We start from the raw sequence: 15306 nt of genomic DNA, 5'->3' as shown, positions 1-15306 counted from the left end.
GGATTTTTCCCTGCACATAATCCATCACTTCTTTTTCTTCCAAGGTCAAATCAAGAGACATCTTCCATCCATGATAGTAAGATTTATCATGGAGCTTGTCTTCAGCTAGGAAGTAGGATGAGGAACCCATTGAGTCTTTTGTCCTTGTCCAACTGTCTTTGGTGATTGCTCTTTCACTCTTGCTTGGGCTTTGTCTTTACCTCACCTCTGATACCATGTTTATTGTAGGCAACAATGGTATGTTCTATGCTTTAGAGCAATTTTACTTCAATTTCTTTATTAGCCCAATATCAATATCCAGTTTAGAAATCACATCAACATGATAGTAAAATGCAGATAGAACATAAACATAAACAATAGAAGACAAGCCAAGACAAGAGGACCCAAGATGCCGCACCAGCCAGGGACAAACCCCAATGTGGGGAAACCCTTGATCAATTCTTCTTATAGTCTTCAATAGTTCAGCAAAGAGAGATAGTACAATTTACAAATCTGATAATTTATAACAGCAACAAAAGAGCCTAAGCAGAAAAGTCAACGCTGGTCAATAAGGCAGATTTGATCCTCAACAATTTGGTGAACTTCAACCTCCAAACAACAAGATGAATCAACCCTCAAAACAATTTGAAATTAGCCCAATCAAAATCTGGTCAAACAGTCAACTTGCGGTCAACCCTAGCCGCAATCAACGTTGGTCAAAGTCAATGGATTGCCTCGATTTTTGTGCCCAAAAATGCGGCTTGCCCAAACAAAAATACCTCACACAAAAACATAGTCAAATAGGTCGACGCTGCTGGTCAACGCTTGGTCAAACTGTCCTTGAAATTCGGTCAATGCAGTCAACGCCCAAAAACAGAAAATTGCCCTTCTTTCCTTCACACGTGTGGAGAGAGATGCTGCCCATAAATGCGTACCCAATCAATGAGGAGGGAGAGAGATGTCTGAAGTGTGAGTGTGTCCAAATGAGGCTAAGTCACCTTCTATTTATATGCCACATTGAGGATGTGTAGACATGATTGTTGGGCTTCTAAGCCTACATAAGTTTATTGGCCGACCTTGTAATTTTGTCCATAATCAAAATAAATTCATAACTTCATTTGTACATGTCAGAATCGGATGATCTCTAGATCAATCCTACACCTCTCAGAGAGAGGAATCTAAGAAAAATATCAGCCGTCAAAAATAAGATGACCAATGTGGAGTTTGGCCCTAGTTGCTAATTTTAACAATTTTGAACTCCCTTCTTCCTTCAATGCTGGGCTATTCCGACACTTCTCTCTTGTTTCACTTGCAGATTTGATACTATGTGAAAATTCCTAAACCCGAAATCCCAACTACAACAACTGATATTATTTCTTCTACTTGTTAATCCATGCAAGTTATTTATGATGTTCTATTGTAAATATCAAAGTAAATACAACTGCAGTCTTCACTATTTAAAATTATATGCGGAAACAAGAAACTGAGCAAGAAAGAAATACACAACACATCTACACAGTTGTTTTTGGACAAATGTCCTCGGAAAGACCCAATGTGGGAAAACCAGGGCAACAGCTGAGGGTTTTTATTATTAAGCAGTAGTAATTTTGAGTACAATTCGTTAGATGTCCAACTGGCTATCTAATACAGAGAGAAACTAGACAAAATGAGTAGTGAGATGATCTCATCCTCATTAGAAGAACCAGCATTGGTCTGCACTGGAGATGCCCCTCTGCCTTGCCTCTGCGCAGTTCTACGTCACTCTCACGCAGTTCCTATGTCATTGCAGCTAGGGACTGTGCTGCACCTCCTTTTGATCCTCTGTTGACTGGAAACTTCAGCTCTTAGCCTCTTGGTCTCACACTCAGACTCTCGGCTTTTGAAACTCGATTTCCTTAGCAGGAATTCGATCTCACTTCAAGCTCTGTGCTGCCACTGCGTTAACTATGCGTGGGCCAGCGTTAGCCTCTCTCTGGACATCGTTCTGCCCTCTCTTCCTTGTACTCCCGGGCCCTGGAAAACTCCCCACCGGATACTATCCTTGCCCCTCACTGCAAAAGATCACTTCGAATTTCTCTCCGACAGCTGCTCTGCTTTAGAAATTCGATCTTCTAATCTCCACTTGATGTGTTCTCCAAGTGCCCATCAAGCTTCTTCTTATAATCCTCTCACTTATCAATCAACGGCCCATATTAGATTCTAATCAATGGCTAGGATCATATTGACTTGATCTCCACCTTTTTCTAGAAGTTTCACCCAGATTTTAGATTAATACTCATTAATTATTTTAATTTCCTAAGTTTAGACTTAGGGACCATTAAAAATAATTAATTATTTTAACAAAACTGTCTCTGGGTGGAATTTCCCAAAACGATTTCTGGGTATTGGAGAATGCATGTGTCTAAGCCTCTGTAAATTTTGAGACTTAGAGCACATCCGATGCTACCAGAAATCAACATAGAAGACCATCAATAAAGAGCATGAAATCCATGCTTTTAAAATAATAACTTTTTCTTTTCTTTGTTTGTTTGTTACATAAGATACATATAAAAAAGAATACAATAACAACTATGAATACCGAAACTAGTTACATTTCCAACAGTGCCAACTATGTGGCTTTCAAACCTCCATCAAGCGCCCAATGTTGGCCTTTGGAGGAATGCTACTGACAAAATATCCCAGGAGCGTGTTGTTTTTATTCATGATATAGCTTCACACTCAGAAACAAAAATGTCAACAAGGGTTTCCTCAATGATTATCATTATCTTGTGGGTCACTTTGGGCATGTGTTTTCTTGGTCTATTGTTCCATTGGTTCTCAGAAGAATAATTGCTGCGGATGTTTGAAGTAGGAATCAAATCAAATGGCCCTGATTAGGCTATTAAGCATTCTCAAAGGCCCTGTGGTGAGAAGTGCGACTGATAATGGCCAGCCATGTAAAATTTCAGAAGACTATGAACCAGTAAATTTGCCTATCGATACAGTTTGCAAGATCAATAGAACTTTGTTTGGGGTGATCCAGATGCAACCTTCAAATAGGGAGCAACCTCAAAATACCTAAAAAATTTCTGGGTTTTTGTAGGACCATTTCTTTGAGATGTTCTAGCAATAGTTTTAGTTAATAATTGAAAGGTAGTTGCTGCCTGAGTGAAAGGTTGAGAGGAGATGGGGTAAGGGAGCTTGAACCCCCTCAACAATGACAGATGTTGGCAATGACCAAGGAACAGAAACAAAACCTTAGCAGATCTTGTGGCAATATTTAGATGTCTTCTTGAAATGCCTACTTTGATATTGACATCCTTTTCTGGTAAATTTGAAAATACTATAACAAGCTTTGTAAATAAGTGTTGTTGAGGGAGGACTTCATTTACAAGGGTGAAACATTGTGCTTCATCCCTTTAGTTTCTTAAGACAGCTTGTTGTTGTTAACCATGTTATGTATGTGCAAACATCTATGTATGCCAACCTTAAATAAACATTTACCTTATTTCTTAAAGGTCACACTCATTAAAATACTCTTTAGTTTTAAGTGATGAATGATGTTCATGTGTTTTTATTCACCTTTGTTAACATCATTAGTGCTTTAGTACCTATGGTGTTGATCATGTATAATTACATCATAGGTGTTCAACATAATTTGTGACCCATTGTTTTATATATTTTACAGGAGAAAAGGTTACGTCTATTTGTTGGCGTCCTGATGGTAAAGCTTTGGCAATTGGACATACTGATGGCACAATTTCATTACATGATGCTGAGGTTTGTCTATAATTTGCAGAAAATATGTTTGGTTTGATTGGATAGGTGATGAGTTAGTTTACTACTACCATAAGTCCAACTTGTTCCATGGATCCTTAATTTAATCATTGCTCTTTCTAGTAAATTGTTGAAAATTGAAAAAAATATTCAAACAATTTTGGGTTGCACTGAATTAAATGGATGTGAAGTTTAGGAGACAATCAAAATTTAAGGAACAATCAGGCTAGATACCTAATTCCAACTTTTGTTGGTTATTTTTTATTGGAATGCATTTTTTTGGGAGAAAATAGTGCTTATATTGTACAGAAATAATTAAGTACAAATAGAGAAGCAGTTACCTTATTGGAGCCAAAGCAGCAATAAGGTCCGAATGTGCCGACCTAGAAATCAAGCTTGTTCATGATTAGGTTGTATATGAAATTGCTTTCATTCATTTATTGGGGTGGCCTTATATGAGTAAATATCTTGGTTAATGATTTCATAAAACTTGAAAAGAAAGAAATGCTAACACGAGGTTCTAAACTAGTAGGTATCTGATTTTGTAGTTGTATTTGATGAGAATTGTAACCACTTATAAATATTTTTGTTGCATTTTAACTGATCTGAAGGTAACGCCTTATAATCGACAGCCTGTATGTAACCAGTAACTTTCATAAACTGACAGTTTGCATGTAATTAATTCCTACTGCACTATTGCTATGCTTATGTTCTAAACCTCTACTTAGTTTTATGAAGAGAGTATAAGAGGTATAATTCGACAATTTTCCTATTTCTACTTTCATCTTCTCTGTTAGGTCTCTGTTTTTCCGCTTGTTTGCACTTATCAGTTTGTATTAGAGGCTGAGATAAACTTCCGACACTGACCATCTGTGGGTTTTTAGTTCAAAGGGCCTTCTGGTTTACCCATTCATCCCATATTTCTATAATGACAATGAACTTCTTTGGGGCCTCTTTATCCCTCCTCTTTTAGTAATTGCTATGATTGTTACTCTGTGCTATCACAAATGCATTCAATTCTTCAATATTTCTTTGGGGTTTTTCCAGAACGTTTTTCCTGTAGAACTCCCTTCCTTTAGGGTAACAGCTCTTTCTTTTTGATCAAGTCAAGCAATGGATAGGTGCTTACCTAGTTATTGGGCTGACTAAGGCAAGTGACCTTTTTGTATAAATAGGAGAAGTTTAAGTGAAGATAGAGTAGTATGTTATGTTTGATATTGAGATTATGGCATCAGAGAGAAAGGGGATTATTGGATGACTGTAATAAGATTGAGATAAATATCTGGTTATTATTCTGAGAGTAAGTTTTTTCATTGCTCTTAAGGTTTTTCCCACTATAAAAACTTGTGTCATGTTGAGATGTTGTTATCTGTTTATGTTGCACATATAATGTTGAATGAATGCTTATGATTGCGATTATATTCTTTAGATTTTTTGCTGTTTGGTAGACCAATAAGTTAATAACTACTGTTTATTCTAACAGCTAGATTGTTGCTTACTGATGTACCAATAATTTCAATAAAGATATTGTTTTTATAAGCAAAGAACTTTCAATACTAGATTGTAAAAATAGTAGCCAACATTTGGCCTTTGGTAAAAATAGTAGCCAACATTTGGGGGCTATTCCATTGAATTTGCAAGCCTGCGGTTAGAAGAATCATACCATTAGATATTTGTTGAATCTGGCAAGAGATCCAGGGAACAAGTTCAATGAGAAGGTGTAAAATTTGTCATTCTAGAAGAAAAAGTCTTGTGGTAAGAGAATTGTGGGAAAAAGAGAGAAGCATCTCCTGAACACAAGGAAACCAACATTGAAGAGACCTAACATCAAAAGAGTCAAGAAGTGTTAGGGAAATATGCCTATGAGGTGGATAACTACCCACCACATGAAGGCATAAAATGAGGAAGCAGGATGGTAGAGGGATAAAACACCAGAAGAAGAAAGTCCGGAGGAACAAATGACAGAACAAAGGAAAAGCACTGAAAGCATCCAAAAAGGCTGAAGTAGAGTCCTTCTATGAGCCATCAAACAAGTCTAATCAGAAAAAAGGAAAGGAAGGACTAGAAGGAAGGGCCTTGATTGTGGAAATGCCGAGAAAAATAATAGCTTGGCAACAAACTCAGAAAAATATGTCAAGAGTACCAATGTGTCATGGAACAACAAATGGAGACAACCATACATTTGTTTTGGAAGTACCATGGCAAGCATTCGATGAAACAAATCCAAGGAAGAGATGGGCAATATTCAAACGATCATTAAGATGGACAACATTATCTTGGTATCATAAATTTGAAAAACAAGGAACATTGAAGACATGGGGTGATGTTGATGATTGTAGCTCAGACAGGTATTTCTGCACAGGCCTAAGTGTCTAGGCATGCAAAAGTCACCCAAAGTCTCCTTAGGATACTTGCTCAAGCATTAATTTTTCTTTCGTAATTTAGCTAAGAAACCGGATTTGTGCCTACGCCCCCTCGTGTCCCGAATAGGGTGAATCAAACACGATTCGGTGGGACACGTGTCTTTCAGATTGTGTCCGATCGTGTCCAAATTCTGGGACATGTGTCCCGATTTTTGGACTGCCGCGCGGCCATAAAAGACAGATTTGGTCCATTCTAACATCACATTTCTCATTTTCTCTTGCTGTGGGTATGTGAGAGCATGACCGACATTTGGGGTTATCATTGTTTCTGATGGATGGACAGATCCAACACAACACTCACTCATCAACTTCATGGTGTCTTCCTTGAATGGTCCAGTTTTCTTGAAAACATTGGATGCACTTGGACAATACAAGGATGCACAAATATATGGGTGAGTTGTTTATTAAAGTTATTGAAGATGTAGGTGTTGATTCTTGTGTGCAAATCATTACAGATAATGCCCCTGTTTGCAAGGCTGCTGGCATGATTGTGGAAGCTAAATATCCACAAGTATTTTGGACACCTTGCATTGTCCATTCTTTGAATTTAGCACTTAAATCTATTGCTTCTGATGTGCTTTGGATTGGAAGCATTATTGAGGATGCATGACATATCCACAACTTTGTACAAAATCATACAAATGCCCTCACTATCTACAAGAGTACAACAATCTATCATTGTTGAAGATTGCGGGCACATGGTTTGCCTCTTCATTCATCATGTTGAAGAGGTTGAGGGAGGTCAATACTGCTGTTGGGGCCATGGTTATTTCAGAGTTTTGGTCTTTTTGGAGAAAGACAAATCAAGCAGCCTCAAAAAGAGTGAAGGACACAGTGTTAGATGATGCTTGATGGGAGAGGGTAGATCTACTTATTCAGATCATGGAACCTATCATTTCTTTGCTTCGATTAGCACTTAAATCTATTGCTTCTGATGTGCTTTGGATTGGAAGCATTATTGAGGATGCATGACATATCCACAACTTTGTACAAAATCATACAAATGCCCTCACTATCTACAAGAGTACACCAATCTATCATTGTTGAAGATTGCGGGCACATGGTTTGCCTCTTCATTCATCATGTTGAAGAGGTTGAGGGAGGTCAATACTGCTGTTGGGGCCATGGTTATTTCAGAGTTTTGGTCTTTTTGGAGAAAGACAAATCAAGCAGCCTCAAAAAGAGTGAAGGACACAGTGTTAGATGATGCTTGGTGGGAGAGGGTAGATCTACTTATTCAGATCATGGACCCTATCATTTCTTTGCTTCGATTTGCAAATATATACCAACCCATCCTAGGAGAGGTTTATGAGGGATGGGATTCCATGATTGAGTCTGTGAGGAGCATTATTTTACAGAGTGAGTGCCCCGAGTATGAGACATCATCAGAGGCCTTCTTCACCACCATACAGAATATTCTTGTCAGTAAATGGGACAAGAATTGCACACCTTTACATTGTTTGGCTCACTCATTGAACCCAAAATACTACAACCATGAGTGGTTGAATGGTGGACCTTCCCATAGATTCCCTCCTCACATGGATGGTGAAATTTCACAGGGGAGGAAAGATGCATTGAGGCGGATTTTTCAGGATAGAGCATCCCTTGATGAGGTGGAGGATGCCTTTGCAGAGTTTTCCATTGGCATTGGTCAATTTGCAGGATATGATGTGATTAGAGACAGGGGGGCTAAGAAGCCCTATTCTTGGTGGGCAACTCATGGGGCAACAAGCCCTCCTCTACAACAGTTAGCCACGATGCTCCTATCTTAGGTGACTTCATCCTCTTGTTGCGAGAGGAATTGGAGCACATATGGGAACTTGTATAGTGTCAATAAGAGCAGGCTTGAGCAGTCCGGGGCAGAGACAATGGTGTATGTGCACACCAACCTTCATCTTATTTATAGGCAGAGGGATGAGTGGTTGAAGGGAAAGACAAAGATGTGGGATGTCTTTCCTGATGATATGGGTTTGGACAACAGTGTTGAGTTGGCATTGGCCAACTTGGATCTTAATGAGCCACTGCTAGAGCTTGTCACTTTTGATGATGGTGATACTGTAGAGGGGTCATCCTCCACACCAATAGATGTAGAGATGACATTGGATACAAAGGAGGATGCAGTAGAGGAGAGCAGTGGTGACCATGATGATGAGTACAATGATGCTGATTTTGATGATGAGGATTGATGACTCATGAGCTACCTACTGCCATAAGGCTTGTAGTTGTTTTGTATTTTCTATTTCTATTTGCCATTGGCATTGCTACTACCTATGTAACACATTTTGATTTTGATGACTTAATGAGAAAACTACAGTATCTTGTCTTTCTCCTATTGGATCATTGATGAATATGTATTATGTCACAATTGTTTTTGTATGCATAATGTTACTTTGTAATTTTGTAAAACTTACATCTAGATGAAGATCTATGTTTGAATCAATGAATTTGTATCATGAATGAGAATTTGTGTAAGAAATATCTAATTTTTAATATATATACATATATATATATATATTAATAAAATTATATATAACGTGTCCTAACATGTCCTGTTTCGGGGAGTCAACGTGTTTGTTTCCGACACTCGAATCCTCATGTCCTTCGTGTCTCGTGTCCCTGTGTTAGGTGACTTAGTAATTTAGCCTAAGTCTAGCTTAGGAACGTGTCCTGTTTCGAGGAGTCAACGAGTCCGTGTCCGACACTCGAATCCTCGTGTCCTTCGTGTCCCGTGTCCCCATGTTAGGTGACTTAGTAATTTAGCCTAAGTCTAGCTTAGGAACGTGTCCTGTTCCAGGGAGTCAATGTGTCCGTGTTTGACACTTGTGTCATTCGTGTCCTGTGTCCCTGTGTTAGGTGACTTAGTAATTTAGAGTAAGTCTAGCTTAGGAAAAGCACATAATTCATTATGTTGGCTATTGAGCTAAAGAAATTTAGGAAAAGTAAATTATTTACTTTAGTGAATTATGTTTTAATTTCAACCATTTATCTCCAGTGAGGCGATATCTAATCTCAACTGTTAATACTTTGGAGATTAGGGTTAGGGATTTAGCTCAATGAGAAGGTATAAAAGAAAGGCCAAGGAGAGGAGAAAGACACACCACACAATGATACATGACATTGAGAAAGATATTTTCACTAGTGAGGAGTGAGATGCTCAAGTGTGCTGGATCCAAGGAAGGTGCAGGGGTGCAACATAGGAGATGCAAATCAACTAAGCAGATCAAGGATAGATCTAAGGCTTGATCAATGGGGTTAGATCCAATGTATGTTTTGTAAATTTCTTAATTGGACCATTATCCTAGGACAAGAGTTCGAGTAGTTTCTAAGATTAATTTAATGAAGAACTATTGATTGGCCAGAATTTGTGTGTCTAATTTGTGATTGAGATTGGTTGTGTATTTGCTTTTGCTGAATACTTTTTATGTTAAGAACTTAGTCGTGCTTTTATTTAGTAGACATAAAATTTGCTAGGAATCAATTGCCAGGTGTTGGGTTTAGAAATTAACAATGATGTTCTAAGAAAAATTCAAGGGGCATATCGTTACCTATTAGGCCTTCAAATTGCCCATAGTGTCTTGGAAAAAAACCATGGAGGAAACCTCGGGTACAACAATCAAAAGGAAAATCCACTGTCACTTCAGCTTGACTTCTTGAAATCGACATCCTTTCTCTGCCCTCATGCTGCCATAATCTTGGGAAGCACACCTTACTCTTACTAGTTTTATCTTCATCACAAATGCACCCTCCTGCATTGTGTTTCCATCCTCATTCAAGTGCTCAAATCGATCACAAGGGGATGTCATCATGCAAATATGAACACACAGACAACAATTGCCACAAACTTCGAAAGGATAACACATGTCTTCTTATAATAATGAGCTGCAAATATATATTTTCTTTAGGATACCCGCTACACAAACTCTTTGTTGATTTTTGGTGTTGAAATCACGATGTTCTATGCTGTAGCAATCACTTATTACAAAACTTCTTTATGTCGTAGTATTAGATAAGAAATTGTAGATAAAACATAAATCAAATGCACAATTGAAAACAACCAAGAACAAAATGAGACACAGAGAATTTAGGTCCAATGACCAGGGCAAAGCCTACAAGGGGAATTCCCAACCAAATTCTTTTTCTATTAGAAATCAATTGTTCAACAAAGATACAAAGTACAATGGGAGATCAAGAGAATGAGTAATTTCACCCAAATCTTGTTAGTTTTGTAGCATCGGATGTGTTCTAGCCTTGAAATTTTGTGGAGAGGCTAGACTGCATGAGATCTCCAAAACCCAAAAATTGTTTCTAGAAATTTCGCCTAGAAATGACGTAATTAGATTATTAGTCAATTTTTTAAATATTTTTCTAAGTCTAAACTTAGGAAATATGACTAATTAATCAGAATTAATTAAGTTATGGTGTGAATGTTCTAGAAACTCACACGAATCTACTTCAAGTTAATCCTAGCCATTGATTAAGATCTAATCTTGGCCATTGAAGTCTCAATAGAGGATTATAAGAAGAAGTCGATGGGGTTTGGAGAAGTCACTTGTGTAGTTCGATTTCATGAGCAAATCAATTTCCTGAGTAGCATCATTCAGTTTCCAGAGAGAGAACCAAAGAAATCGAAGCAGTGAGAGAGGGGCAGGGATAGTGAAGTTGGGGGAAGGATTCTAGTTCTGGTGAGTGCATTTGCAAAGAGGCAGAGAAGCCACAGTGAGGCTGACGTAGAGCAGTGCAATAGCCTCTAGAGGTAAATTCGAATTGCTGGGGAGAAGCAAAATTTCAGTGCCAGAAGTTGGGTAGAGGTTCCAGAGGCTAGGAGAGACGTTTTCACAGACAACAGCTAATCAGACGGCTTGAGGAGAAGTTGTTTCGAGCTGAGTGTAGTAGCAACTACGCTAGGGTGACACAGTGATTGCGCATAGGCAGTTTGGACGACTCAATTTGAGCTGAGGTCAGTGCCCGGATTTGCCTGTGGAGTGAGGAATTTCTCCTCACTAGATTTTCTTGCTAGTATTTCTCTGTAGGATTGCCAGTTTCGGCATCCAGTTGTACTCAGATTATTTCACTGCTGCATAATAATAAAACCCTTAGCTGCTGCACCAGTTTTCCCAAGTTGGGTTTTTTCGAGAACATTGGTCCAAAAATAATTGTGTTATTTTATGTGTGTGTGCTAGCAATTCTTCCAGTGTTTATTTCTGTAGGTTGCAGTGTGATTGATTTAGTATTTGCTGTAGCAAATAGTGAACAAAATTTGTAAGAATTAATTTAACAACTAGGAGAATTATTTCTAGTTGCTGCAATAGGAATCGGGTTTCCGATTTTTCACAAATCTGAACAAGTTGTAGCATGAAGATCATTGGTAGCAGCAATAGATGCATACACTGAATTAACTTTCCCTTCAGCTGAATCAACACTGAAACACTAAAGAACTGAATCAACCTTGACTCACCAATTTCTGCTCTTACTCTCCAAGTCTCTCTCTCACAATCTTCTTCAACTCTCTCCAACTCTTTCTCAAGCTCGAATTCTTCTTTCACAATGCACAAGTAGTGGGGGGATAAAGAATGAGGCACATATATATAACAGGAGCAACAAATCCATGCCACAAAGGAGGAGTAACTCACATGCCAAGAGGAGAAATAACTTGAGGATATTGGCAAATTAGATTGGGTCAAAAACACTGTAGATCATGCCAAAAGCATGACAAATTTATCTATAATCTTTCATGGATTTTGAGCCTGATGAGGAAACACACAGCGGGTAGGGATATTATTAGGCCTGCCATCACTAGATTTGCAACTTATTTTTTGACATTGCAATCTATGCTTTCACATTATAGAAACTTGCAAAAGATATTTTCCAGTCATGAATGGAATCAAAGCCAGTGGTCTCTCAAATAGGAAGGCAAAGAATTGAAAAAGAAAGTTAATGAAGAAATATTTTGGAGAAAGGCAACATAGATTGCGAAAGTTGCTGAGCCACTGGTTAAGGTGTTGCGGTTGGTGGATGGGGAAAGATTGGCTATGGATCAAGCAAAGGAGCAAATAAAGAGGGCACACAAGGATAGAGTGGCTAAGTATGGGCCCATTTGGGCAATCATTGATGAAATATGGAACAATCAACTCCATTGCCTTATACATGCAGCTGGGTATTTTTTGAACCCGCGATATCATTATAAAGCTCCAGCGACAGGAGCTTTGAGTGGGGAGGTTAGAGATGGATTAATTGATTGCATTGATCACGTGATCCCATTGGAGCGTGATCAGCTGGAGATACACCGGCAGATCACAACCTTTAGCAAAGCCACATGTACCTTTGGGAAGAACCTGGCAAAGATTGCAAGGGAAGCAGACGAGCCAGGTAAACGAAAATTTCAATTTTCAAATTCTTAATACTTATTTTATTAAATTGTTTATAATTTGAAAGTTGGATATAATTTGTTGAAAGTTGAAACTTGACCTAACTCATTACACTAATATGTTTTTTGCAGCATAATGGTGGGAGGCTTTTGGTAGCCATTGTCCTCAATTGCAGAAGTTTGCAATTCATATTTTGAGTCAAACTTGCAGTGCTACTGGGTGTGAGCGCAATTGGTCTGTCTTTGAGAGGATTCACACGGAGAAGAGAAACCATTTGGATAAAAAATGGTTAAATGATCTAGTTTATGTCCAATACAACCTCCGACTCAGACGCAGCCAATTGCTGAACAAAAGATTTGATTCAGATCCCATTGTGTTGGAAGATATTGATCCATCATCAGATTGGGTAGTGGAGAGTCATCCAACGAGTTTTATTCTGATGAGGATCTTGATTTGGATTTACAGGGGGTGGCATCACTTCAAGGAAATGTTCAATGGAATGCAAATCCACTTGTACTAGCCTTTGGCCCAGCCCCAAGTTCTCCAGTTGCAGGCGTTTCCTCTGCTCAGCCATGACGAAAGTGCATATCTCGTCTATCTCAGTGTTTGCATAGCCTGCTAGTGCTGCCACTACTACAGTTGCAGTTGGAGATGATGATGATGAAGAGCCATGGGTTTCCCTATCTGACTCTGATTCAGAGGTTGAGCCAGATGATGTTGGCTCCTCTAGCAGTAGCTAGTAGTACTGGTCAGTGGTGACTAGTGATGTTTCACAGTTTACTTTTGTTATAGAGGCCATTTCTAGCCTCCTTGGTTATGTGTTTTTGTTTTGATCTCTATATCATCATCATGTATGTATTGGACAATGCACTGGGTGCCATTTTGATATAATGGATATATTCATGAGCCTACTTTGATCATATGTTGTCCTCTATCTATATTCTAAAGCTTTGTGGTTGGAAACATGAATTAAAATCTTTAAAATTATGTTTTTTTTAATAAAAAATAAATATTTAATGTATTTTTTACAACGACCGAGTCATTGAAATCAAATCGGCCGAGTTGATACAGAGGCGAAGTCAGAGTCGATCCTCGGTCATTTTCGAGTCGGAGTCAGAGTTTTAAAGCATTGGCTTGGGGGGATCCACTTGTCAACACATGACAAGGATCTCGCACAATCAAGTCTCATCTCTGCTTGGGGGGATCCACTTGTCAACACATGACAAGGATCTCGCACATCCAAGGCTCATCACTACTTGGGGGGATCCACTTGTCAACACATGACAAGGATCTTGCACATTCAAGGGTCATCATTGCTTGGGGGGATCCACTTGTCAACACATGACAAAGATCTTGCACAATCAAGTCTCATCTTTGCTTGGGGGGATCCACTTGTCATGTGTTGACAAGGATCTCACACAACCAAGTCTCATCTTTGCTTATGGGGATCCACTTGCCAACACATGACAAGGATCTCACACATCCAAGGCTCATCATTGCTTGGGGGGATCCACTTGTCAACACATGACAAGGATCTCACACAACCAAGTCTCATCTCTGCTTGGGGGGATCCACTTATCAACACATGACAAGGATCTCACACATCTAGGCTCATCACCCATGACCACCCCCTCTGGGAAGGGTCACATCTGTCAGTCCAAGTTGGTCTTTGAAAACCAAGAACTTTCCTTTCGTCAAAGGCTTGGTAAGAATGTCGATGATCTGGTCATCAGTCGCTATATGACGGAGTCTTACTGCTCCTCTCTGCACCATATATCAGATATAGTGATATTTGATCTCAATATGCTTGGACTTGTCACAAGATTTTCTGCAAGTCGAATCCCACTCTTATTGTCACAGTAAATTACTGTTTTGTCCAGAACATGCTCAAACAACTCTCCAGAGCTTCCTCAGCCATATTGCCTCACAACGAGCCGTGTTAGCAACAATGTACTCAATTTCAGCCGTGTTGAGGGCTACAGACTTTTGCTTCCAGCTCATCCAATATATCATGGAAGATCCTAAGTTGAAGCAGCACCCAGATGTGCTTTTTCTGTTAGTAGCGCTACCAACCTAATCAACATCAAAGTCCCCATGTAGTCTTACATCTTTGGTAGTATATCTCAATTCAAGATTGATGGTGGCATGAAGCTATCTCAACACATGCTTTGCAACAATCTGGTGTGCTTGTGATGGCTTAATCATATATTGGCTCAGAGTATTGAGCGCAAAACATATGTTCGGTCTAGTGTTCACTAAGAACATTAGAGCCCCAGTCAGTTGTCGGTACTCGGAAGTATTTGCCAAATCAGGTCTTGCAGCTTTACCACAAAACTTCTTGGAATTCATTTCCATTGGAGAATTCATGGACTTGCATTATGTCATACCAAATCTTTCTAGTAGCTTGACAACATATTTTCCTTGAGAAAGGAAAATCTCACCAAGTCTCTTCCCATACCTCTAGGCCTAAAAAGTAGTGCATCAAATGAAGATCTTTCATTTCAAATTCAGAACCTAACTCCCTCTTACACTGGAGGGTAAGGGGTTATCCACCTGTCAAGAATAAGTCATCAATATATAATACCAAAATCAAAGGCATACCTTGGACCGTTTTGAAGTAGATATTTGGATCAACATTGCTTCTGGTAAAACCAAGCTTCATCAAGAAGCTATTAATGTGGGCATACCAAGCTCTTGTAGTGTGCTTCACACCATAGAGGGTTTTATTCAGTCTACACACATGAGTTTTTTGGACATGTACTTCAAATTCTTGTGGTTGCTCC

General features: G+C 38.9%; 1 protein-coding gene across 1 annotated transcript in view; it reads left to right on the top strand.

Moving 5' to 3' along the window:
* Positions 1-15306, top strand: part of APC4 (Transducin/WD40 repeat-like superfamily protein) — a 465104-nt gene that overhangs the window by 24449 nt on the left and 425349 nt on the right. The window contains exon 3 of the mRNA XM_089373770.1: positions 3647-3738. Coding sequence (XP_089229896.1) covers positions 3647-3738 — 92 coding nt within the window. The remainder of the gene's footprint in view (positions 1-3646; positions 3739-15306) is intronic.

The sequence above is a fragment of the Pinus tabuliformis genome, chromosome 8 (assembly GCF_031772625.1).
Source record: "Pinus tabuliformis cultivar Carrire ecotype Pingquan chromosome 8, CPIR1, whole genome shotgun sequence".
Taxonomy (NCBI): Eukaryota; Viridiplantae; Streptophyta; class Pinopsida; order Pinales; family Pinaceae; genus Pinus; species Pinus tabuliformis.
The sequence above is the reverse complement of the archived record's forward strand: the minus strand, read 5'-3'. Positions and strand labels throughout refer to the sequence as shown.